At 40.1% G+C, this 24,626-nt stretch overlaps 1 protein-coding gene across 1 annotated transcript in view; it reads left to right on the top strand.

Annotated features, from left to right (window-relative positions):
* Positions 1-5,132: 5,132 nt before the first annotated feature.
* Positions 5,133-24,626, top strand: part of ptgir (prostaglandin I2 receptor) — a 30,682-nt gene continuing 11,188 nt past the window's right edge. Inside the window, exons 1-2 of the mRNA XM_015058065.1 lie at positions 5,133-5,696; positions 5,847-6,850. Coding sequence (XP_014913551.1) covers positions 6,023-6,850 — 828 coding nt within the window. The 5' untranslated portion in view covers positions 5,133-5,696; positions 5,847-6,022. The remainder of the gene's footprint in view (positions 5,697-5,846; positions 6,851-24,626) is intronic.

The following is a 24,626-nucleotide window of genomic DNA, read 5'->3' as shown; positions in this document are numbered from 1 at the left end:
CGCACCATTATTGTGTTTGTGGGTGTGTTTCCACGTGTATGTTCCTGCAGAGGACTTTCCAATGCTCAGATATGCTATGCTTTATGAATTTTACGCCGAATTTCTCAAGTGGGTAAGACGTTTCTGCACTTAGTCATCAATGGACAAGCTTCTACCGTCACCTTCATAAATGCTCTTTGTTTCTCTTTTTATTCCAATAGAAAGTAATTCTGGATCTGTAGTTTTGTTGTTTTTTTATTGTTTGTTTTATTTTTTCTTGCAACTGCACACACTCTAGTCTCAATACTTCTGTTTCCTGACATTGGTTTTATTTATTGGCTGAACTGATTTCATTAGTTTTCCTGTTCTTGACGTCTTCTAGATCATTTTGTGTTTTTAGTAAGCGCACATTTACTGAAAGATTTAAAATCAGCCAATATAATCATTTAAAGTTGACTCACAAATATTTCCTATGGGAAAATTGCACCATAACAAAATATTTCAATTTTTAGGTCGACTTACAAATGTTCCCCTTGGGAAATTGTAGCATAAAATAAAATATTAAAACTGAAATAAAATAAATAACTTGTGCTTGTTTAAGACGTAGCTTTGGCTACAGCTGAGCTATTTAAGGTCTGTCACTTTTCCAGCCCATTAAATTTTATTTTCTGTCATCCAGTCTTAACAAAAAAAAAACAACAGAAAAACTGTTTTGCCTGGCTAGACATAAAAACATCAACAAAGAGAGTGGGAGAAAAAAAACACAAAAAAAGCAATTTTCCAAGAATATTACACATGACTGAAAAGAAATGCATTGTAATTAAATCATTTAGTGTTTAACATTCCTATGCATTATTTGCATTTGATCCTATATACAACCCAGTGGAAACACAAGCAGAAGAAACAACACAGGACGTGCTGGTGGGGGAAACATGCTTATTTGGTTGCATAACAGACAAACTTCTCGGACCACAAGGGCTTTGACCTAGCAAGCAAGCAGTCGTGCAAAACAAACATACATCAAATGCAGACTTTCAGTAAATCCAATTCAATTCTCCACGGATCAATATTCCCCTCAAATTCTCTGCTTCCAATTAAAAACAAAAGACTTGGCGTGTTGCGTAACCCTGGTCCGGACACACAGATGCCACAGCCCAACCGAGTAACTTATGACTTTTAAAGTAATACACGATGCAGAGACTCTTTCCGAAAAATTACCCCCTTTTTGCGTCGTTACATCTTTCCTCCCTCCCCTCCGGTTCTCACTGCTCAGGTTCACAGATGATTTAAGCAACGGATTAAAAGAAGGGGGTTTTGGGGGGGGTGTGGACAGGAGCCCAGTTTGTTCTGACACTAACATAAAAGAGAAAATGATGCACACCAGGCCAAGCGTTTCCATCATGTGACGAGACAGATTAAACTCACGCCGGGTCAGTTTTTCAATCCACTTAAAAGTAACTGTGCGGTTGGTGGCAACTGTATCTAAAAAGCAAGAAATCCGAAAGGCGGAATGGAATCCAAACACCATCCGTCTTGAATGAGATGTTTTATCGGCCTTAGTGTAGTAGGAAAAAAAAAAAGATCAAATGAATCAATACGTTTTTTTGGATCAAAGACTCCTATGTTTGCTGAAGCCGTTGAAGCTTTTAGCTTATTTACTCAGGTCAAGGTTTGGGAGAAAAAAAAAAAAAAAGAAAACCCTGCTTTTTATCCTTTTCACTCATATTATGTTTCACTTTCACGAAAGTACAGAATGTTAGAAAACACCAGGGCCGGAGGGATTTCAGGTTTTGTGGTTGTTAAGTAATTTTCATGCTTTCAGCTGTTCAGTCTTTGCCAAAGGCCAATTCAAACACTGTAGAATATGAAGACATCCATTAAACGTACTTTCCTTACACACCACATTACCATCTCTATATCGATCCATCCTCCTTTTGTTTTTACTCAAAGGCTGACTTACTTCTATTCTTTGTAACACTTTAATCTCTAAAAAATTATCTAATTAATAGTTGCCCAGGTTGACAAGTTTTTTTTTTTTTCTTCCTGCTTTTCCAATAGTTTTGGTAGAAACATTTTTAATAAGGCTCTTAAACTCAGAGTATGAATTTGGAAGCTTTTTGTTTAAAACATCTTGTTACAAACACACAACATGATTTTGTTTTGTTTTTTTTCCCAATTTAATCCATTAAAAATACCAAACGTTTTGACAAAAAAAAAGTAGTTTACCACCAACGTGGTGTTAACCAAAGCATAATTAGCCAAATTTACATCAAATTTACAAAACTTCCGCAATACTTTCCGATGCCACAATGTTTTAGTCAAGATATGATCTGTTGTTCTTCAATGAAGAATGAAAAATTTTAGACATTTCCATAGCTTTGAGCAAGGAACCAGTAAAAAAAAAAAAAGCACAGTTACAAAGGACCTGCCAAATGGACGGGCAGCTGGCCGACTGGTTTGTTGGCTGAAATACTTCTACATCTGTTTCACATTTAGAAAAGCAGATAAAAGCCCACTGGTTCTAGCAAAGTTTATATATATATGAGATATTTTCTCATCCTTTGTTTTTCCCTGCCCTACATATCTAAACCTCAAAAATAATTTATCATATTCCATAACTTAGCCTGTTCAGTGCAGAGTAAGGTCGTTTCCCAGGTTTGTTAAACAGTGCAGTAACTTTGCCATGAATTTCTCTTTGCTGGTGTGGTGATCCTGGGTGCTCGGGTGGTTTTCCTGCTGCTTCTCGCTCCTTCCACCAGGGGCCGCCTGGTGGATGATCTCTGGTGGGCGTGACCAGGGACGCTGGGATCCTCACACCTGTCGGAGATTTTCTCATCTCCGAAGAGGTTTAAGAGTGGAGTCAACCAACACATCGATGCCAGATTGTTAACCAGTAATGGTACTGTAGGCCACCACTAGAGCAGTTTGTGATTCCTCTGAGAACCCTCCAGTGACACCTGTTGTGTTTACTCGTTTCCAGACAACCTCCTCGAGACGTCCTGGGTCACCCCCCCGAGGCTTTGAGTTCCTGGCTGTACCTGATCCTCTTACCCCTCGCCGGTTGGTCCGCAGCAGATTGCCCCACCCGAAACGACCCAGGAAATACCAGTATCCACCCCCGCTTACCTACCGCCTGACTGTAAGATCGGTCCCGCTCATTCAGAACCCGGACATCCACAGACCTTTACTCATCACTCATCCTCTCTTCCAGCCCGTTCCTGCTGCCCAGTTCCTTGAACCCTGCTGAAGCTCTATTGTTTTGTTGTTTTTTCATTAAACATCTTTTACTGATACTTGGTTCTCTTGTTTCTGCATGTGGGTCAAAAAGTTACCTCCCATTATGACAGCTGGAGTTTTTCCCTGTTCCTGTTTCTCATAGACATGTCACCTCAGTTTCACCGATGCGGCTTAAAAGCTTTTCACGATGTAAGAGTTTCATACCAGTCGATGTTGACAATTATCGATGTCGATAATTACCGATTAGTTTTTGATTCCAAACTGGTGGTGCGACGTTTCCTGGTTATTTATCTACAGTTTTCACTCCACGCCTTTGTTTGTTTGTAAGCAGTTTCTAGGGACAATGGCCAAACTTGAAACTGCTGCTGTGCAGGTTGCTCAACAGGTTGTTGCTAGGCAACCAAAGAGCGAGCGAGCTAGTTGATACCACAAACCTAGCTTAGCTGGTTGTGAGAGGTTGAGCAGCTAAAGCCTTTTCTTCTGCCTGCGTCTGCGTCTCCCAGAATGCTGTGCGGTTCTGGATAGGAGTTCTGTGAATATTCGTCCCGTCTACTGATGCTGATGACGTTTTTTGGCCACAAAACAAACACTGCTGCCTTTCACGTGTACAAATATTGAATTGTTTTGCTATGCAGCAAGCCTGCCGTACATCATTGTAAAATGTTCAACGTGTCGCAGTCTCCTCTCCTCATTTGGTGTGCTCACAAACAGGCCGACTGCTGTGAGGAGTTTGTGTGCACATGCCAATATTTGTTTTGAGCTTCTGTGTCTGCTGTTTATTTAAAAGTGCCACCTCGGTTTGCTTTAGGGGCGCTGAATCTGTCAGCACTCTGTGTGGCATCCTCATCTGAGAAACCCCTGCAGTAGTTAAAGGTAAATTGGAATAATGCCTGCCAGACAGGGAGAAACAAATAGCGTAACTCTCCAACATAAATCATTCTAACTCTCAATGCGGTTTGAAACGTCGAGATGTTTTTTTTTTTTTTGCCCAGTCCCCCTAGTGGCAGCACGTTGCTATTTCACGGCTTTGTCTGTGGAGCAAAAGCAAACAAGGATTAGCTGCTTGAATTACATTTGTAGTCAATAATTTGCAAAGTTTCTTTCCTGGTCTGAGATGTTGGAGGGGAGATGTTGGATCAAATGTAAACCAGGTGAGGTAAGACTCATTAAGAAAAAATTTTTTTAGTAACTAGAGGAGACACTGTGTGAGGGATTTACCCCTCACACAGGGATTTACCTCCCTAACAGGAGCTGGTTTTTGTACTTCTATATTCTAATTTATCTGGTAAATGTATTTTTTGTTTGTTTGGAGGAAGTAACTGTCTTTATTTAATATTTTGTGTTAATCATTCTCTCTTCTCTTTGAGGTCACCTGGTCATGTGTTGCCATGGAAGCGCACCTTTGAAAAGTTTTAAACATTAGCCCATGAAATTTAGATAAAAATGTATATATTTCAAACATGTTAAAAATGTCAGAACGAATAATATTCATATACAAAAAAAAAAAAAAAAACAACTTTAGGGAGAAGCCAGTGCTTATCACCATGGCCATTTGCATCTAATTTTTGTTCCATGTCCCAATTTCTACACTTTCAAATGTGTGTAGAAAGTGCTATTAAAATTATTCACAGTTTTAAAGCGGCGATGGTGCTATTTATTTTGCAAGCAGTGCCATATTACAGTACAACTGTTCCGTTTTTTTGTGATTAAAAATGATGTGTCAAATGTGACTTTAAAAAGGTTACATGAATTTATATATTTGGTATATTTTTGGTGTTATATTCTCTGTCGGTGTTATTTTTTATTTTATTTTATTGTATTTTTTGGGGGGTCTTTCTATTGATTCATTTTGTTTATGTTAGTGATTATTAAAAAAAAACGCGTACGTGTGCACAGCTTGTTTGTTTACACTTTTTGTGTGTATAATTTGAGAAATTGCGATTTAGTTTGATTGCTGATGGTTTACATTTGCTCTACAAATATTTACACTGGCCAAATTTAAATACACATATCATCATCTTCATCGTCATCATCACCATCATCATCATCATCATCATCATCATCGTAACACAGCCGCCGTCCTTGCGGAACTGTTCTTCTGAACATCACCTTCATCTCTGACACACGTGTCGCACAGTGGGAGGGATTTTTGAATCGATCCGAAACAGACTGGGTGGAGCGCCGCAGCACAAACTTAAAGAGGAGGAGGGAAAAAAAGCTTTGAGTCGATCAGTCGTGTTTCTGTGTCCGGAAAGTCCGTGCGGATCAGTCGGTAGAGCTTAAACTCAAAGTCTGCATCGAAGAATTTGCTGTCATTTTTCTCAGAGTAAAAAAAAAGAGAAAAGAAAAAGACGGAACAGCCAGAGCTGCAAAATGAGAAAGTTAGAGGAATGAAAAAGTTGAAACTTTTTTATACATTTATTATTATTATTATTATTATTATTATTATTATTATTATTGTACTGCTGCTTCAGTGAGAGGTAAGTAACTATATCATTCATTGCAAATATGCCTGTGAATCATATTTTGACGTTGTGACAAAGAGCAAGACTTTTCTATTAGCACGATGCCACTTTGTGATATTTTAGGGTTTTCTGCCTGATCTAAAAGCACTTTTATATGTTCTGCAGGACCTGCGTGCAGTGAGGGGTGATGGGGCTGTGAGGGTGTTAACACGAGGCAGCATCGCGCCCTTTACTCCGCATCCTCGCTGTTTTGCCAAATGACTGTCTCCAGAAAAAAGGATTTACGCTCGGATTGTTTTCAGTGAACCCTCCTCGTGCTGGGAGACCCCGCTCTGGCGAACATGAACAGCAGCTCAAAGTGCCACGGCCAGCACTCGATTGTTGGCCAAGGCAACAAACCAATAACCATCACTTTCTTTTCGCTCGGAGTGGTGGGAAACCTGCTGGCCCTCTTCATCCTCTTAGTGCATCAGAAGGAGAACCGCTCCCGGTCCTCGGTCTTCTGCATCCTGGTGACCGGCCTGGTCCTCACCGATCTGCTGGGAACCTGCCTCCTCAGCCCGCCGGTGTTCATCTGCTACGCCCACAACATGTCCTTGATCGGCCTCGGCGGGGAGAAGCTGTGCAACCTTTTCGGCTTTGTGGTGAACTTTTTCGGACTGGCGTCCACCCTCATCCTGTGCGCTATGGCCCTGGAGCGCTGTATGGCCATCAGCCACCCGTATTTTTACTCGGTGCACATCCGCCCCACTTTTGCCAAAGTCGCCCTCTTCTTCGTGTACCTCTTCTCCTTGAGTTGCTGCCTCTTGCCGTTCAGCGGGTACGGTAAATTCCGGCAGTACTGCCCAGGGACGTGGTGCTTCATGGATATGGGGGACGCCCCTGGCACCTGGGAAGAGCGTGGGAAATTGATCCTGGCCTTCTCGCTGTCCTACTCCTCGCTCAATGCGCTGCTGATCTTCGTCGTGTTCGTCTGCAACGGCTCCGTGATCGTCAGCCTGTGCAAGATGCACCGCAGCCACCTGGTGCGCCGCGGCTCCGTGGTGTCGGTGGCCCGGAAGAAAAAGCTGAGCCTGGCCTGGTTCGGACGCGGGGAGGAGGAGATGGACCACGTGGTGATGCTGGCGCTTATCACGATCATCTTTATGGTGTGCTCCCTGCCTCTAACCGTGAGTATATCATGCGCCCCGCTTCCATCCAGGGCCGGGTTTTAGCGGGATGCGGGCCCCTGGGTTAGAGCAGGTTTTGGTCCCCCAATGCAAAAGAGCAAATCGGAGGAGAGAGGGAAAACCTCAACAGTTGTTTTTTTCTTTTCTTTTACTGCTTAGTGGAAAACATGTTATGTATTACGATTGCTATTTTATTTGAACGTCTTCCAGCATCTCTGCTGCAAATGAAAACTCTAAAGGCACATTTCAGCTACGTCTATATTTTATTGTTTTATTTCAGACAATAAAACTTACACTGGCAAAGATTTTAATATTTCTTGCAACGTAATGCCATTGCTATAGATGAACAACCTGTGTTAATCTACTAATGCAGATTAGCTACTGCACATTAGCTGCAGTGGCTAATCTAACACAGAGGTGGTTAATTTAAACACTTGCTGCTCTTTTTGTAGTTTAAATGAACCAAAACACATCGAATCCCACGTCACATCTACATGTTAAGGTTGCCAAAGTCAAATAACTGACCTACTTACCACTCTCTTGCTACTTTTATTATGAATTAAAACTTTTTGCTAACCTTGTTATCTCGTTGTCGTAGTGTTGACAATTAGTAGCGAAGCACTGCGTCCCTTTTTCTTTCATATGTCACATATATGTAGCGCATTATGTTGACAACAGTTAAAACCAGTGGTGGTCATCGTCGGTGATCTTCCACGCATGGCGTCATTCTGCAATTTGCCTTTATTATAGCAGCTGAGCAACTTATGTGTGAGAAACAAGGTTTCTCTTAGTTATTAAGGCCTGTGAGGAGCAGCAGACCCGTCTTTGAGGACCAGAGGCAGAATCGGTTATAGCTAAAGAAGCTGGTCGTTCACAGTGTCCAGTATCCAAGGATATGAGTGGAAGATAAAAAGCGTTGTACGATAATCTGCACCAGCAACACACAAGATTCTCAAGCAAAATGTTTTCAAGAATTCATGGCAGCGGAGTCGTCGCTCCCAGACAAACCCTAGACATGGGCTGCAGGTGTTTTACCTGGGCTGGGAAGAAAAAGAACCGATCTGTTGCTCAGTGGGCCCAGGTCTTCTTTTCAAATTAATGCTGAGTTTGTCGCAGAGCAGTCGCTCACAGCTGACGTAGCCCCACGAGGCTAGACGTCACAGAAATTGCTGGAAATGTCAACTTTTTCTCCAAGGTTATGTACTGCTGCTTCTAAATATTGGATTCTCTGAAGAAGGATGGCTCTGCTTTTGGAGAACAGACTCCTGGGCTCGTGGATCAGTTTGACTAAATATATAGCGAAATGTAGGAATTTGATCATTGCTCTTCCGTTTTTGCCAGTTATTAACATTCCTAATAATATGTGATAAAATCTAGCTTATTAGGATGGCCTGCTATATTACATGGTTCCAGCTCTCAATAGAAGTCCCACTAACTCACATGGTTCTTTGGGAACATTAACCATCCACCGGTGAATTAAAGCCCACAAATGTCACATCTAAATATAGCACAGGGTTGAGTTACGTCAGAGGAGAGGATGAAGCGCCATTGTTTTCAAAAATTCATTTACACGACAATCTGGCAAATTACGGCACCTCACAGTGATATAAGTTTCTGCGTAAACCTATAAGGTTTCATGTATGAAATCTTTTCATTTCACAGATGAAGTCTTAGGCCCCTCCAAACTGCTGCTGGTCCGGGTTTCGAACGTTGAGGCATCATTTGTCACAATTGGAAAACTAGAAAGTTATTTACAGAAAAGTGACACAATAGCTTGTAAATCCCAGAGCTCCACACTGCTGTCAGAACAAGTCAAGGAAATGTTTAATCGTAACATAAAACAAGTGGCTTATGCTTCCTGTTCTTTTGCTCTTGTAAGTGGTAACGTCAGAGCAGGTATGTGTATATATTCCCATCTGTCATTGTCTACTCTCGTTCTTATATCATCACACTTATGTAAAAGAAGCTTTCTTGGGCATGGCAGCTGTTTTGGAATGTGCTTGTAGGCAGAGTTTAAGCCTCTTTAACGGCCGTGTTGTGTTTAGGTGTGTCTGAGACGTGCGAGTTTGTTTTGAGGAGTAAGCCTCACATTTGCTCCTAGTCTAGGGGAGTGGACCTAACCTGAAAACCCTAGAGGACTGGTCCTGCCTCTCTCCACTGGGGCAGAAGGTTGCCCTCCTTTTTTGTCGGAATCTGAGGTCAAATCAGTTCCGCAAAACATTTGCTAGAAACACTAAATAATGAGCTCAATGCGTGTCACAAAGCGTGTGTTTCATAGTAAAACAATGTTTGCTTTTCTTGTCTGGTCACCGTCTTTTTGGTGATAAAGTGGTTTACGGAAAGCAGTAAAAAAAAAAGGGTTCTTGTTTTTTGCCATATGCTAGTTTGTGGTCTGTTCCTGGATGCTTGACTCAGCTCTGGTTCATGATAGTATTTGACCTAAATCATTGCCGAAAACCCCAGAGGGGGAAATGAGCCGTGATGACAAAGTTTTCTTCTCATCTGTCTAAGATTCAGGAAAACCCAACTTTGGTGCCTGCAAACATTTTAGTAATGCAGTGAGGCGTTCGAGTCAAAAGAGATTTGGATCTGGAAATGTCCTGAGTGTTTTTGTGCCTGATGTCAATTTGAATTTCAGCAAAAATATAATACCAAATATCGATATCACACATAACTCTGCCTCCCTGACAATGACAGATATTTTTGTTCCAGAGTGGGGTTAACTTGGTGAAGCTGCAATTATGCATCTGCTCTTATTTTCTGCTCTACCTTTGCTCTCACTTCTATATGTTTCAATTGATCAAACAATAGTCATTTTTGATTCGTTGTTAACTCTTGGGGAGATTCACCGTTTTTTCTTTTTCCCAAATGCTAATATTGGCTCTCGTTGTGGCTTGTTGGAGTAAAAACCAACACTTTCTAAACGTCTAATCCTTCCCAGATGGATTTAGAGCTCTGTTTAAATGACTTTGGATCAAAATCATTTGTTGCCCTTTGAGATCTTTTAACCTGCTTCATGTTCTGTTTGTGCAACTCCTTGAGTCCCCGGGTTAATGAGTAAGTAGGATCCTATTTGCTCACACTTCACACAACTATAACTAAACTTAGCTTTCCTTAAGACTCTCGTTAGTTATTATTTGCTCAGGATCTAAAGAGGGTAAAAAATGACATAAGTTTGGAAATGATTCTGCATTTCTATAACTTTTTTATTTTTATTTTCCCCAGTTTGATATTAAAATGTTCTGACAACAATTATTTTTTAGTATGTATTTGACTTTACACACACAGCCACACCCTTAAATAACTCTGGACTCTATGCTAGAGTGTTTTTTTTTAATGAGTCATTGATATTTCAACTCCTTATACAGTTCAGTGTGTTTCCTGTTGTACAGAAAAAAAAAACAAAGATTGACTTCCTGCTTCATTTCCTGCTTTTTACAGTGATTTTCTGTCACGGTCCTTTGAGTGCAAGTGTCATACGTCATTGATATACCGTTGATTTCATTTTTGGCCACTCTGATTTTAACAACACTTTCACTGTTGTTACTTTCCTGTTCTCGTCACGCTCCGATCTTGACCAGGACTCACTTTTAAGAGATTTTAGGTCTGGATCAGCAGCTGCTCTCTGCCCAGTGAAAGGTGTTTGAGCTCAGCAGGCCGGATGGGCCACATAACACAATGCCGTCTCAGTCTGGATGTGAAATCGGATGGTGAAAACAAAAATGCTTAGAGTCTCTGGCGAAAACCTGGATTTGACTAACAAAACAACGTGCAAATCCTTTAGTGCAGATTTGCTTGCTGCTGATAGGTTGTGATTGTTGACAGTCGTCTTTTCAAAACACTGTGACGTGACGCGCTTTCCACAAAATCACAGACAGCTTTCGGGACTTGTCAAGTGCAGAGTTGCGTTTCCAGCACACGTTTTGTAATGTTTTCCATAATTTAGCTCTCTCGTGCCAAGCGTGGACACACGTCTAGAGGTCTCTGTGCCTGTTTGTGCGTGTAAATCATTTCCAGTTGCACTCGTCACTCTGCAAAGCCTGATTCTACACGTACAAGCAACAGTAACCTTTTCCAGTCAGACCTGAGCTGGTGATTAACACCCGCTGGTTTGGCTCATAGCGCAGCAGATGCTGGAACGGGAAGGGGAGAGAGAAGCAAAATGTCTGATTCAGTCTAGTGGGATGTTTTCACCGTGTTGCTCACACTAAATTTATTACAGCAAGTTTTTGTCTTGACATGTACCGGAAGGCTAAACGCCTGCGTCCTTGTGTGTTGCTCTTAGTGAACACAGCAAGAGCAAACCACAAAACCATGAAACGACAGTGTGTTTCCGGCTTATCCTTGCATGTGTAAAGCACGTTCTCCGAGGGCAGATATCGAGCTGTGCCAGCGTTGTCACCATTCTGATGCAGAGCGGTGAAGGAAAAAAAGCAGGGAGAAGAGAGTAAATGGTGTCTTTTTTCACCATAACGTTGGCAGGGAAGAATAATAATGACATGATCAGAGAGAAGATTGATCATATGCAGTTTTTCTATTGGCTCTCTACCGTGAACGGTGTTTTCAGATCTCGTATTTAGACTTCAGGTTTCAGCAGATCCTCGTTTACTTTGTGGAAACTAGGAGACGTCTTGTCGAGCAGTTGGGGAAGATTTATTTCGAAGTCAAACTTCACATCCAGGGACGTTGCGTTCAAGGACGAGGTGAAACGGAGCTGTGGCGATAGTGGTTGGCATAAAGCTGCTGTGTGTCTGAGATCCGTTCAACTTCTCAGGCTTGTCTCCGTATATTACCCACCACCTCTATTAGATTTATAGTCTATTGTGCCATTACAGTAGTCGGCTCTGCTAAAGTGTCATTGAGCAGTAAAAGTGTGAGGTGATTAATTTTATTACTTCAGAGGATCTGTGAAAAATGCACTTAATTTGTTTGTTCCCAGAAGAAGCCTTTGATTTATTTATTTCTTTTGTACTCAAGTCACTGACGTATTTAAAAATGCATTACCAGATATATATGTATGTGTGGTCACTGCTTGTTACATTTCTCAAAGTAATGCTTTAATAAAAGTCGATATCGATAAGCAGTAGATCACTGAAGAGGGTCTTTAAAGCAAGATCGCTCTGACCAATTTAGACGTTACAAAGTTCTCAGCTTTTGTGTTTTATATGAAATTAAAGCAAATATCAGAAGTTACAAGCTTGTTGATTAAACAAAAGAAACAAATATTCCCTCTACTTGGTTTCCATTGCTTCCAATAAATGTTACCATGAGAACCATAAATCTCCCATAAATCAGTAATCGATACCAGGATCGATGAAAGAATGGCTCCAGATCTTTCTTTTTTTAGCACCATTAAATGAAAAAACATGTCAAATGTAGCATTGATCGCCTTATTTCTTTAACTAATTCACAAAAAGTTTCCATTAGTGTATATGTATATTTAACTTACTCAGACATACTGCATTGACCGCTGCGTATGTAAGATAAAACGTCAGGAAGGCTCGTATTGATCCATAAACTAAATAACTACTCCACTCCGCTGGAAAGGGAAAGTATTATACTGATAAGAATAGCTTTAATACCTCCATTGTTCTGCACTGCTATTTCAGAATGAGCATTCACAGACGGCGCAACTTCTGAAGTGCATTACTTCAACTATTTATAGGTTTTACTTGGATATGAAAATGATCTGGCAGAGTCCAGACATGGCATCTGCGGATCCTTCTGACCCTGAAAAGGCGTCTGTGGTGAACCCTGGAAGAGATTTATGAGAACTGGAAATGGACAAATCGATAGAGATTCTGAGGAAGCCTTTCTTATGCGTAACCTAGCCTCTTTTTTTTTTTTTTTTTTTTTTACTACCAACTCACGTAAAAGTAGTTTTTAAGTACATTAGTTTGTTATTCCTTGTTCAGAAAGGAAACGATGTGCAGCTTCGTTTGAGTTTTACCTTCTAAATAAAGACAATAAAAAAGGCCTTCCAGTGATTTGGGGTAAAAAATGAAGACAGCAAACCAAATCCAAAAGTACTCTGGGGAAATGTCCGCTGAGAACAAGATGAGAAAAACCTGGAGAGCAAAGCTGCCTAAGAAAAGAAAAAGCCAGAGATCCAAAACCCTTTCTGCAATTAACAACCTACTTGCTAGAGGTTCTGCTTCTAGAGCCAACTTTACGTTGTTTATACAAATTAGCGTTTGTTTCCTTGTTAACTAGAGCACATATATTCCTTATTACAAAAGGCCACGAGCCACAAAAAGTCCCGTAGCAGTGACTGACGCCCCCTCCCAAAAAAAGCACAAGTGGGAATAAGTAGTCACTGGATGACGACGCCCGCAGCCAGTTGGATCCGGATCTAGCGAAAGAAACTTCTCCAAATCCCCAAAAGGTCAAAGATGATTCAAGACTGAAAGGTTGATTCTTGCCAAAAAGAGTGAAAATGACTCAGGTTTTTTTTTTTATTGCCACAGAAGTGGAACAAAAATAAAAATGACTGTGATGTTATCAAGTGGTAATGCAGAGAACTTACTAGTCTCAGCGGTGAAGGTGCTGGGGGATCTACCATGTCTTTGTGTTGAAAAATGTTAGAAGTTGGCAGGAAATTTGACAACATGACTTGGTGCCACATGTAATTGGAAGACATTATTGACATTACTGTAACTCCAACTATAGAGTCTTCAAAAAGGCAAACACAAAAAATATATATAACTTAAATAAGAAGAAATTTCTTTCACTTCAGTTAAATACTAATTATGTAATCGACATTTAGATCTTAATACAAACTGTTCACATTCAGAAGTAATATAAAATAAATATTAGCTAAAATGGTCAATGATGAGGATTTTAATGTTTAGCTAAATATTCCTAAGGTACAAAATTCAAGTGTTATTGTATGACATGTTCTTGTGTTTTTCCATTTTGTGTAATAATGCCTGGTTGTTATTTATTCAAGCGAATGCAGTATTTGCAAGGAATACTCTGATTGGATGACCAAGGCCTGTCTGGTTGGCTGGTGGTGTGTTTTTTTCTTTTAGTACAGACACAGAGTCAATTCGCAACCCGTAAACTGGAGATGGGCGGATCGATGCAAAATACCGACGATATCGATACCGTATCGGTTTCAGAACGATACAAAGATTATTTCTTGTTGACAAAGAAATATGTGCTCACAACAATCTCCCTGCTCAGGCTGGAGGGAAAAACATTACATCATCTGCAGAAAGTTCCTCTTATAGTCGCACTTTCAGAGTTTTGATTATGTGGTTTTGTGGTGTGGCTGAACATTAGTCCAGTATTATCCCACAGTGAGGCAGCAAGTTGGATGACTTGGTATTTTTGTGTTTTTATGAACCTCTTTAAGCACTTTGAACCTTCTTGTTGCTGACATGTACTATAAATAAGCTTGATTGATTGATTGATTGATTGATTGAATGAGCCATCATTGAGGGATCATATAAGTACCAGTACAAATTGTCCACTTTGATTGAAAGCTTCATAAATTCAGAGGTTTCCAGTCAGGCGCTGAGACAGCACCATTTTTTTTTTTTATGTCACTTATTTGTCCCGTTGTCTTTTAATGCTGCCCATGATGCACATTTTGAACATTTCTAAATTAACTTACCCAGTCTTATGCTCCTTTGGACGGGAGCATATTTATAAAAATGATATAAATAACTGTATATCATTAATCTTGACATTTTGCTCTTACTGTAAAGTATTTTACTCTCATTTTTCATTCTGTTTTACACAAATTCAATCTTGTGCAGTTCTAATTTCTTTGATTGCCACTTTCTATCCTATCCTATAGAATCTCGTCTTTACAGTACTACGACGGGTCGTGATTTCCTTTAATGGCCCCATAGGACCTGCGGTGTATTGGTAGGACCGGAGCATCCGCATTGATGCAAAGCTAATTTTAGCTCTCAGAAGAGGAATCACAATGGAAATCGAATCCAGTGGTGGGGGATATCCCTCGACCTTTGCATGGGCCGTAGGTATCAGATGTCTCTGCGCGCCGTGGGAGTGGTGTGGCATAGTTGTAGAAAGACACACGCTGCGACTGCTTTGTGTTCCCGTCTGGTTTTATGCTCCAGGTGCTGCAGAGACTTTAGCGCTCTGTCAAGGCTTCCCAGGAAAGATGATACTCCGCAATCAGCAGCTCGCTTTGTGAAGGGGAACAATAAGAGTTGGTTTTTTTCTTTTTAATGGAGAGAGACACAATCCTAAATGTGTGTGTGTGTGTGTGTGTGTGTGTGTGTGTGTGTGTGTGTGTGTGTTCCCATTCACGCTCACGTTTATCGTATGTTTTGGTTGTCGTCAGGTTACCATCCTGCCAGTTTTATTGTTCACAATCTATTTAGTTTGCTGCCCCTCCTCCACTTGTTGCTGACTGAAACAAGGGTACAGTGCGTTTTTCTTGCATGCAACAGAGACAAACGAGGTGAAGCGGACGGCGTTCAGATGATTACGACTCGTATTTTTTGCTAGCAGCTACCAAGATCCTCCAGGCTGCACCTTTAAAGTCCTGACATGCTTTGCAACTCATTAACCTTTTTCTTTAATGTTGCCTCTTGTACAAAATGCAAATCACAGCAAATCCAAAACATACATAAAAATAAATGAAGCTCAAACTTTGGAACATGCTGAGTTTAATCACACTCCTCCGTGAGTTCACAACTTTGGGTCATTTTCCAGGTTTTGAGTAATTTCTAGTGAAAACGTTGATTACAGTGGCGAGAGCAGGAGGTCAATCATTTCCCATGTTTTTCAGTAGTATTCACAGTCTCATGAATAATCTCTTTTTTCCCCCTAAAACAGAAGTTTTCCACATATTTTACTCTTGTTGCATCATAAAAGCCTTTAAAAAAATATCAAAGATCGCAGGAAAGAAAATATAAAACAAACGTTTATTTTCCAGAACAAGCCACAAACCTGTTTAATGATCGTGCTAAATCTTCATCTTCTGATGTTTCTGCTGACACCATGATTCCAAAAAGAAACTTTGCAAAGTGGTGGTTTGAGCCAGGCTATTATTGTCTGGTAATAATAAACATTTGAGAAGAAAATTTAGATATTTCAACAACCGAGGCAGAGTTTGAAAACTCCAATTGTTCTTGCACACGGCTTAAGTTTTACTTTGTGCAAAATCTGATCTGCATTTCGTAAAAAAACAAGCATTGGCTAAGATTTAATGTGGTCCCATTAAACTCTTATAGTATGCATCATTCTGTGAATATAATGGCCATGCTGTCCACTATACATGTTTTTTGATTATCCCAATAAAAAGAAAGTAAATAAAAAACACATTTTCCCAAGAAATACAGTCAGGCATTTCATAAAACAGCTGCTCAGTGTATCAAATTCTGTAATCACTCCGATGATGTATTTTTTTGATACGTTATGACGTTATTACAGATCCTGTGGAAACTTCTGTCAAGGTGTTACATGAGGACATCATAATATTTCTGTTTTGGTGCTTATTTTCACTAAGAATATTGTGAGGAAAAGTAGTTACCGCGTTTTAAAATGGGTAAAACAAATCTCCCATTTAAATAGTTGCTTTCAGTTTTATCTCAGATTATTTAGTAGGAACTGCCTGCTGCTCTTCTGTACAACATTGGTAAGGTTTTGGTGTAACGTGTAACGGCGTTTCTGCACAGCTCTTTTTATCAAAGCTTGCCGATCAGATTTAGCTCTGCACTTCAACTAGGTCATTTCAGGACCTTGGTGCTTCATATTCAGCCGTTTTGCTTCAGATTTGCTCCTTGTTTAAACTGCAGTTGCACTGATAGCTGGACGTAAGTCAGATTTTTTATTTTTTATTTTTTTTAAGATTTGGGTAAACAGAGGGATTCATGTCTGACTGTAACCTGCTGACAGACCTGTGCTAGGCAAGGCAAGGCAAGTTTATTTAAACATCACCGTTCATACACAAAGCGAAGCGCCGTACAAAGGAAAGACGGAAAGAAGTAAGAGCATAAAAGTGTTGCATGAAAGAAAACAATAGATGTTAAAATCCAGATATTAAACTAATAATTAGTTGGATTCTTTGATCAAAAGCTGGTGTAAACAAGATGAATTAAGGGGACTAACTGTTTCTGCACACAACAAACCAACATTTTCAAAGTGTATGAAACATGTTCACCTCGGAGATGTTTGGTCCGAGCAGCTGGATGACGTGTAATTGTTTTCAGGGTGGCGGTTAAGGGGTTAAATGAACTGCAGTTGGCTCTGTTGCATAAGGAAGGATGCTTGTTTTGTTTGTGTGCTTTTCAAAGCTCATCTGAACTCTCGTGTGATCGTCCTGGTGTGAAAACACGCCTATGTCAACTCAGTTTTACAAAAAGCGGCTAATGCGCCGACAGCTTCACGACTGACTGGGAAATCCCCTTAATAGCCCCTTCCAATTACAGTTCTGTTTTTTTTTTTTTTTGAAGTCCTCTTTTAAATTTTAAAATTCCGTTATTGTCCTGCATTTATTTCTTTTTGGTCTGTTGTGAAGCACTTTGTGCAGCATGAGTTGTTGGAGCTGGGGCGTGTAAACTTTCCCTGGAGCTTCTTCTCCCATGTGTAGACTATAATTACAAATAAGCACATTACTGCAATTGCAGTGAATTATTTCTCTTAATGAAAATGCAGGGCATCAATTGAATTATAAAAGCTCTTAAAACGGGTGTGTGCGTGTCATAAAGGTTGTTGTAAATGGCCCATCCAGTTTTATACTACCCTGATCCTCGCAGGGTTGTAGCTCATCACTAAAAACCACAAACACATTCTCAGACTTAAGGGCAATTTAGAGAAACCCATTAAGTTAAGCTTTTTTATTTATTTATTTTTTAACTGTGGGAGGAAGTCAGAGTTGAGATAACTCACGCCTACACGTGGGAAACAAAGGAAGAATCCTGCAAAAACACAGCACCATTTGCAGCAAGACAACAGCTGCACACTGTGTCAGGGTGCAGCTCTGAACAGTTGCAGCACATGTATGTTTTTTTTTTTTTTGCAGCCATGTACTGCTTTCACCTGCAAGTTATTTGCAGCCGTCTATGTTTGGAGTTTCGGTTTGCCGTGATGTGTGCCAGATCTTGTTCATCCTGTCATTCAGCAGCTTCCTCGCTCGCACACCATTACATTAATTGCGCTCCACACCCAAGGATAGTGTCTCAATCCAGGGGCTGCGACCCTTTTGTTGTGTCACTCTGCGGTGAGGGGAAGGAGATCACATTGCACACTCAAAATGCACCGGAGTAATTTAAAGAGCAGAACATTTGAACACCTATGTGTGTCAATATTATCGTATTGCATAGTTGGAGATTTTAAATCGTCTACACGTTGTTCAATTAAATGTTAAAATAATGCTGTAAAAAGCTTTTCTTCGCCTCGATGACACGAAATCACACGATAGATTAGGAACAACCTTAAGAACAAACAGGATTAAAAAAAAAATGAGGGGGGAAACCACTAAACGTCAAGTAATCCATCTCTCTGAACATGATGATTTTAAAAAGAATCTCAATATTGGACAGACATTTTCAATACACGGCAAAAAATACAAGATCTTACCAAGTGTTCTTGATATGGTTTATTGTGCAAAATATCTCAGCACACTTGAAATAAGAAAAAAAACTAACTTCTCAGCAAGATATATGAAGATATATAATATATATTCAAGTCAAAATTGATGGAAACGTTCTGGTTCCACTTGCAGATTATGACAAAAAAAATGTATTTTTATAAGTGGAGTAATCTGCCAGTTGGTCTAGTTCTTTTTTAAAATAAAAATTGAGGAGTTATTAATTTAAAACAAGCAAAGATTACTTGTAAGTTAGTTTTGCCTTCTTTTAATTTACCAGAAAATAGACCAAAAAACAAAATTAGTAAGATTTTGTGTTTTTGCAGTCAAATCTCTCCACATCAATATTTCCTTGAAAAATGAAATATTAATAGAGGATCTGAAACGGTTTTTAAACTGCTGAATGAAAATGTAAGCTTAATCCAGTTAGCCATCAGCGGTAATTGTTACACCTTTGGAAATTACATGATGGCTGGATGTGTGATGTGCTTGTTTTGTGCTCCACCTTAGCAGCAGCAGAAGATTTACGAGCTCATATAAGTTGGCTGAGAGACGGCAGTGAAATACAATCCCTCACGACAAACACAGCATATATGACGCAGAGCGTGGTGATCGTCTGTGCAGGTGCTGGAGAGCAAATAAAAAGGAAATCAGATGACTCTCTAAAGAAATGAAACCAAGAGATTAAAAAATATAATGAATCGAAAAAAATTGTGCATGTCTTTAGAAAAAGATGGAAAAGGGGTACAGAAAAAGTGCTGCATCTTTTTCGGTTCTTTACCACTAATGATGCAACAGTTCCAAAAAAAAAAAAAAAAAAAAAAAAAAGGAAGAAGGATGTTTGCACTCCAGCAATAAATATCGCCCCTTGTTCTTCAAGTTCAGAGGGTTGAGTTAGGGAAGAACTTAAGGCGTCTTATCTGAATGGTGTGGTTGTTCAATATTTATTTATTCTTTTGGGGGCGGAGAACTTCGCAATTTTCCAAAACGTTTGCGCTCGGCACATGGAGCACGTTCTTCCTTCAAAGAGCCTGAGCGACATGCAGACAACAGGGATTTAACAGCATCCACAAGATGATTGCTACCAGAAAAGGGCTACGTCGCGTTCTGGGATTTTAAGGAGCAGTGCACACAAAATGTTTACTAAAAGCAATGAGAAGAAGTTTCCACTGACTTTTCGTTGCTCTGAGCGACCTTTGACCTCTGCTAAAACTATGTCAGATGCAATAGCTGGTCTCTTGATACGTTGTTAGGAATCACCTTCGAGGATTTGTCCCACCGGGCTTTTAGTTGTGGTCTTGATATAATGGTGTGAATTATTGACAAAGATATGCATTTAATCTGCATGGGGGCCAGTAAACAAGACACGTATCCAGAGGAAATATCGGTGGCAAACACCTCAAAGATCACAGGTACCACAGTAGGCAGAGTAAACTACATTAAATCTGTGATTCAATCCCCAAAACGCATCTGGAAGCTACATGTATCATTCTCAATCTATGAAAAATAACATGTTTATTTGACAAATGCCCACACTAAATATGTTAAAGGGAAAAATCATTGCAGGTTCTGATTGGACTGTAAAGAGTTAAAATGTTAAAGCACATATATCGCGTCTTGCTGTTTTAAGCGCGTATGCTGAGTCATCAAATTCATTTCCCTCATTTCTTCTGTTGCCTCATAAATGAGCCTTAAAGCAGTCAGAGTGCATTTTCTCTGAACGTTGCTGTTCAGTGACGGCCTGTACTTGTGTAGCGCTTTATGAGGCGTAGAGGATCCAAAACGCTACATTCAGTCATTCACCCATTCACACACACGCACACACACACACACACACACACACACACACGCACACATACACAAACACACACACACACACACACACGTTCATACGCAGATTAGTATCAGAGAGATTTTGATTAAAATATGGTTGGAATTTCACAGAACAAAATCTGTGCCGCGTTTTGTGGAAAAATCTGTTAAAATGAATCCCTTTACTTGTTGAAAAGGGGCGCTGAGACCTCCATTTTTCAGTCTTCAGTTTGTTTTATATTTTGATTTTTTTAAAAGGGTTCGTAAACAGCCGTTATCCAGGTTGATAATTGTTTGCTTTGTCATCTTTTATTGGCCTTCTTCGCTCATTTTCAGTTCGGTTCACCATCAGTTTCAGCATTTCTTATTTATGTGTTTCATGACAAAAGATTCTCAGCGGTGAACTGACTTCCTTAATTTTAGGAGATAGCCATCGTCTGATACTCACCAATCTTATGCCCAGATCTCTTGCAGAGGTCTAAATATAACCGCCGTCTTCTTCTGTTTTCCCGTGAGAAAAGTTTGACTGGCAGACCGGCCTACCAGGTCATGTCTGCAGTTATCAGTAAGTCGCTCCACTGTTGCCAACCCGCAGACTTTCTCGCTATCTTTAGCGATATTGCAAACAAAACAAATCGGTGTCAGCCAAACTCGGAATCGGCGTTTCAAGATTTTTCAATGATTGCAAGCGGCCAGAAAACTGCAAGCGGTGCACGTCTTTAAAGACAGTGTAAACACAAAAACAGTCATGAGAGACACTGGGGAATGTTATCGGAAGCCCTTTAAAAGATTTACAAGAAAATCTGAGAAGGGACAAAAAAAAGGACCTTTACCTTTTTACTCATTTGTCGTCACCAACCTTCACGTGCTGATGAACAGAGAAGCTTTAGAATAACGTGAAAATGTGCCAAGAGTCTCGTTTTAAACTGCAACTAAAAATAAAAGAAGACGGCAACATTTTTCCCTTTGCTTTGTTCCATAACTTTATGTATCAATACTCTGTTAGATGAGAGCAACATTGATGCGGTTTGTGTGTCTACTTGTTGCTTTTGAGCACAGATGTGTTGCTATTAGAGCAATCCATCTTTGTTATTGTGTGCTGTTTGCTTCTGATGCTGTTTGGTGCTGCTCCCCAGCTGAGGCCCCCCCACCTCCCGGTCACTGAGCCTGCGACACAAATCTGTGGATCAGAACGCCGAGAAAAACTCAATTAGATTCTAACCTGAAATCAAACTTCATGTCGAATTAGGCTAGGTGTAATCTCCTTTAAAACACCAAACAAAACAAAGCTATTGGAGCGTCGTCACCGGTCTCGAGACAAAACCGTTTTGAAGCCGAAAGTTTGACATTTGTTTATTTGACTGCACTTGTGACGAGTTGATGCATCTGCAGGAGAGTCCGCAGAAGCTACATGCACAGATTTGTTGTTTGTTCTCGGACGTCGGATCACTTTTCAAGTCTATTTCAGCACTTTTTGACTCCCGCTCGCCATGAGTTAAAGAGAATCATTTCACAAAGTTGTGTTTATAATGACAAGAATAATTGCGTAGAAAGTTGGAAATACCAAAACGGAGCCAAAACATTAGACTAATAAAAACCCTGACCTAGTTTTAGTAGAAGTGTCCACTTCTGCAACCAGATTCCTGCTACTTTCCACTTCGATATTTTACTTTTCCAACACATTCAGTTAAGTTGTATGAAGACATGCCGAACCAGAAGCTAATAAATATTGAGAATATTCAAACACGGGTCAAGAGGCATTTAATATGCACTGTCCTGAGCTTGGTGAACACCGTTGATGTAGAGATAATAGAGCTTTTCTGATCGTATCGCCCCTCTTGCATGCTGAGCACAAAAATTAGCACAAATGTTATCACGTCCTCACCGGCCTCCAGCTGGGATGGAAATGATGGATAAATGTACCAAAATAGGAGCTGCTTCAAGCGCATGTTATTTATTGCCAGTGAAAACAAAGGACGCAGTTTGTAATGTTCAAATATGTGCAGCTTCTGGCAGAGAAGAAGACAAAGTGCACACATGGCAGACTTCCAGGTGGCTTTCCGTGGGAATGTGCATCTCAACCAGAAAAGTAATCATTTTTTGAGTCATTTCCAGCAGTAGTATTAAACAAACAGACCGTCCGGCATTAAAGACCCGTTCTTTGTGCTGGTCAGATAGTCTCGGTTTGTGTTCGCCAAGAAGATTTTTGTCACGTCTGCCACTGATCTTTAAGTTTTGCCCCTGCATTTGGACATTTCAGCATGATCCGGGAGGAACACCAGCGCTCTTTTGCAAGACATTTCACAACTCGTTCAACTCATTTTTCTAGCTACTTATTGGCACACACCTCCATCAAGAGCTGGGCATTCGCTCTTCGACACTAGCTTCCCCTTTTTTTTTCTTTTTGTGCAGCTTCTTGTTTTTGTTTTAATTTCGTCAGCAGTTTCTTTTTCAGCTGCCCAGGTGGAAAGTCGCTAATGGACATTTAAATGGTGTCATTCTCTTGATGGGACTTGTCTGAAGATAACCACAGGCTGTCTTTAAAGCATTTTCTCTCCTCTCTTTGCATGCTGCACTCATACATGCAATGTGATGGGTGCAAATAAACAGATAAAGCTATCGTGACAGGACAAAAAAAAAAAAGCGATTCAGAAGGGTGGCGAAAACACCCACTCGTTCCTCGTCTCTGCGTTTTTTCCCTCGGCACCTTTAAGCATCTCAAACTGTCTTTGTGGTTGTGAAAATTCCCCTCCAGAGTCATCTTTTTAATGTCAAAGTATTATGGCTGCACCAACTGGTGGAAGACATGCTGCAAAAAAAAAAAAAAAAAAAAAAGGGAAAAAAACCCCCGCCTGACCTGCATGTTTTTGGATAGTTGCTTTTCAAGTAAGAATAACATGCAGGATGCCTAATGAAGTTATTTTGCTTACAGATTTTGCTAAATTAAAAGGAGATAGAGGTGGTTGTAATTGTGCAAAAGTTATAGCTCTTTAGAGGATATGGAAGATCTATTATCAATATTTAAAAATATAAAAAGTATATGTATAAAATGCATATACATACATGCACAGTACAGAAAAGAAAGCAAATATTTGCCCATATGACTCAGCTCACACACAAGTCACTGCTGAACTTCCACTGGTGGCTGGTTGCTGTATCGCATGAGGTAGAGCTACAAGCAGCCAGAGCAAATGATGAGGCTGATTATTTAATTTCTCCACATTGACAGCTTGGGTTTAAATTTCATTGGTACGAACGTTTTGTTTTAAACTTATCACACTTATTTCTCCCACACTACTGTGTGTGAGTGGCTGCAGTCTAAGTTGATGTTCTGGAGAAATTTAGCCTTTGCTTTACTGTCAAATGACTTTTTTTTTTTTTTTTAAAGATTCACGTTTTCTCAAAGTTCAAAGATGAACGCATGCATGGAAGCACTTCAGGTTGGGTGATGATAAACTGGAGGCATGGCTGGTCTGTAAGCGTACGGCAGCCTCTGTTTCAACGTGCAGCATGTTTCTGCTGCCCGTTAGCACGCACACGCTAACGTTGGCGTCGGATTTGTTTGCCACCACTGGATTCACAACAGGCTTAATTTTTGGCAGAGAAACTGCACCATAAATCTACTTAGTGAGGCTTCATCTACCCATTTATCACTTTTGTAGCAGTTTGCTCATTAATCTCACTATAAAGCACATTAAACATGTCTGTGGAGATATGGGACTTCTTCAGACACTGAGTATTTCTCTCCAACGTCTCTGGAGGGTTGCGGGTCTGCATCCTGCCTCCTCTCATGCCGCGTGTAATGATGCGGCACTGCAACCGAATCAGGGAGAGTGTAAGAGAGAGAGAGAGGTAGGAAGAGTCCACCAGGACTGGTGGATGGAGAATAATGGGTCGCAGAATGTTGACATCCATTACGGGGTCTGTTTCCTGAAGCATGCGTATTATCTGCCCCAAATAGCGTCTTGAGTGTCTCTGACAGGATGTGCTCATTTACACCAGTCAAAATGGTTTAGGAAGGTACGGAAATGTTTGCCTTAATAACCAGTTTGGCTTGAAGAGTGGATTCTGCAAACAGATTAGCAATAAAGCGACGACGAATTTCCTGGTTTTCATTCTCTGTATTAAAAAAAAAAAAAAAAAAAAAAAGCCTAAACCTACTTTGTGGTCATTAATACACAGCAGCACCTCGCAAAAGCATCCAAAAGCATGTTGCTCCTTCAACATTTCTTTTGTATTCTGTTGTGCTGTGACCAACAATCAATGCATTTGATTATTTATTTTTCTGACAAAAAAGAATAAGACTCATATCAGCAAAGATGTGAATACGTGCGAAGTAACGCTTTTTTTTTTTTTTTTTTTTTTTTTTTTTTTTTTTAAAAAAAAACAAAAAAA

This window comes from Poecilia latipinna, unplaced genomic scaffold (assembly GCF_001443285.1).
Source record: "Poecilia latipinna isolate Pla-1442-1.1 unplaced genomic scaffold, P_latipinna-1.0 Scaffold1513, whole genome shotgun sequence".
In the NCBI taxonomy this organism is placed as follows: domain Eukaryota; kingdom Metazoa; phylum Chordata; class Actinopteri; order Cyprinodontiformes; family Poeciliidae; genus Poecilia; species Poecilia latipinna.
Note: the sequence above shows the minus strand (reverse complement) of the source record. Positions and strands in the feature narration are given on the sequence as shown.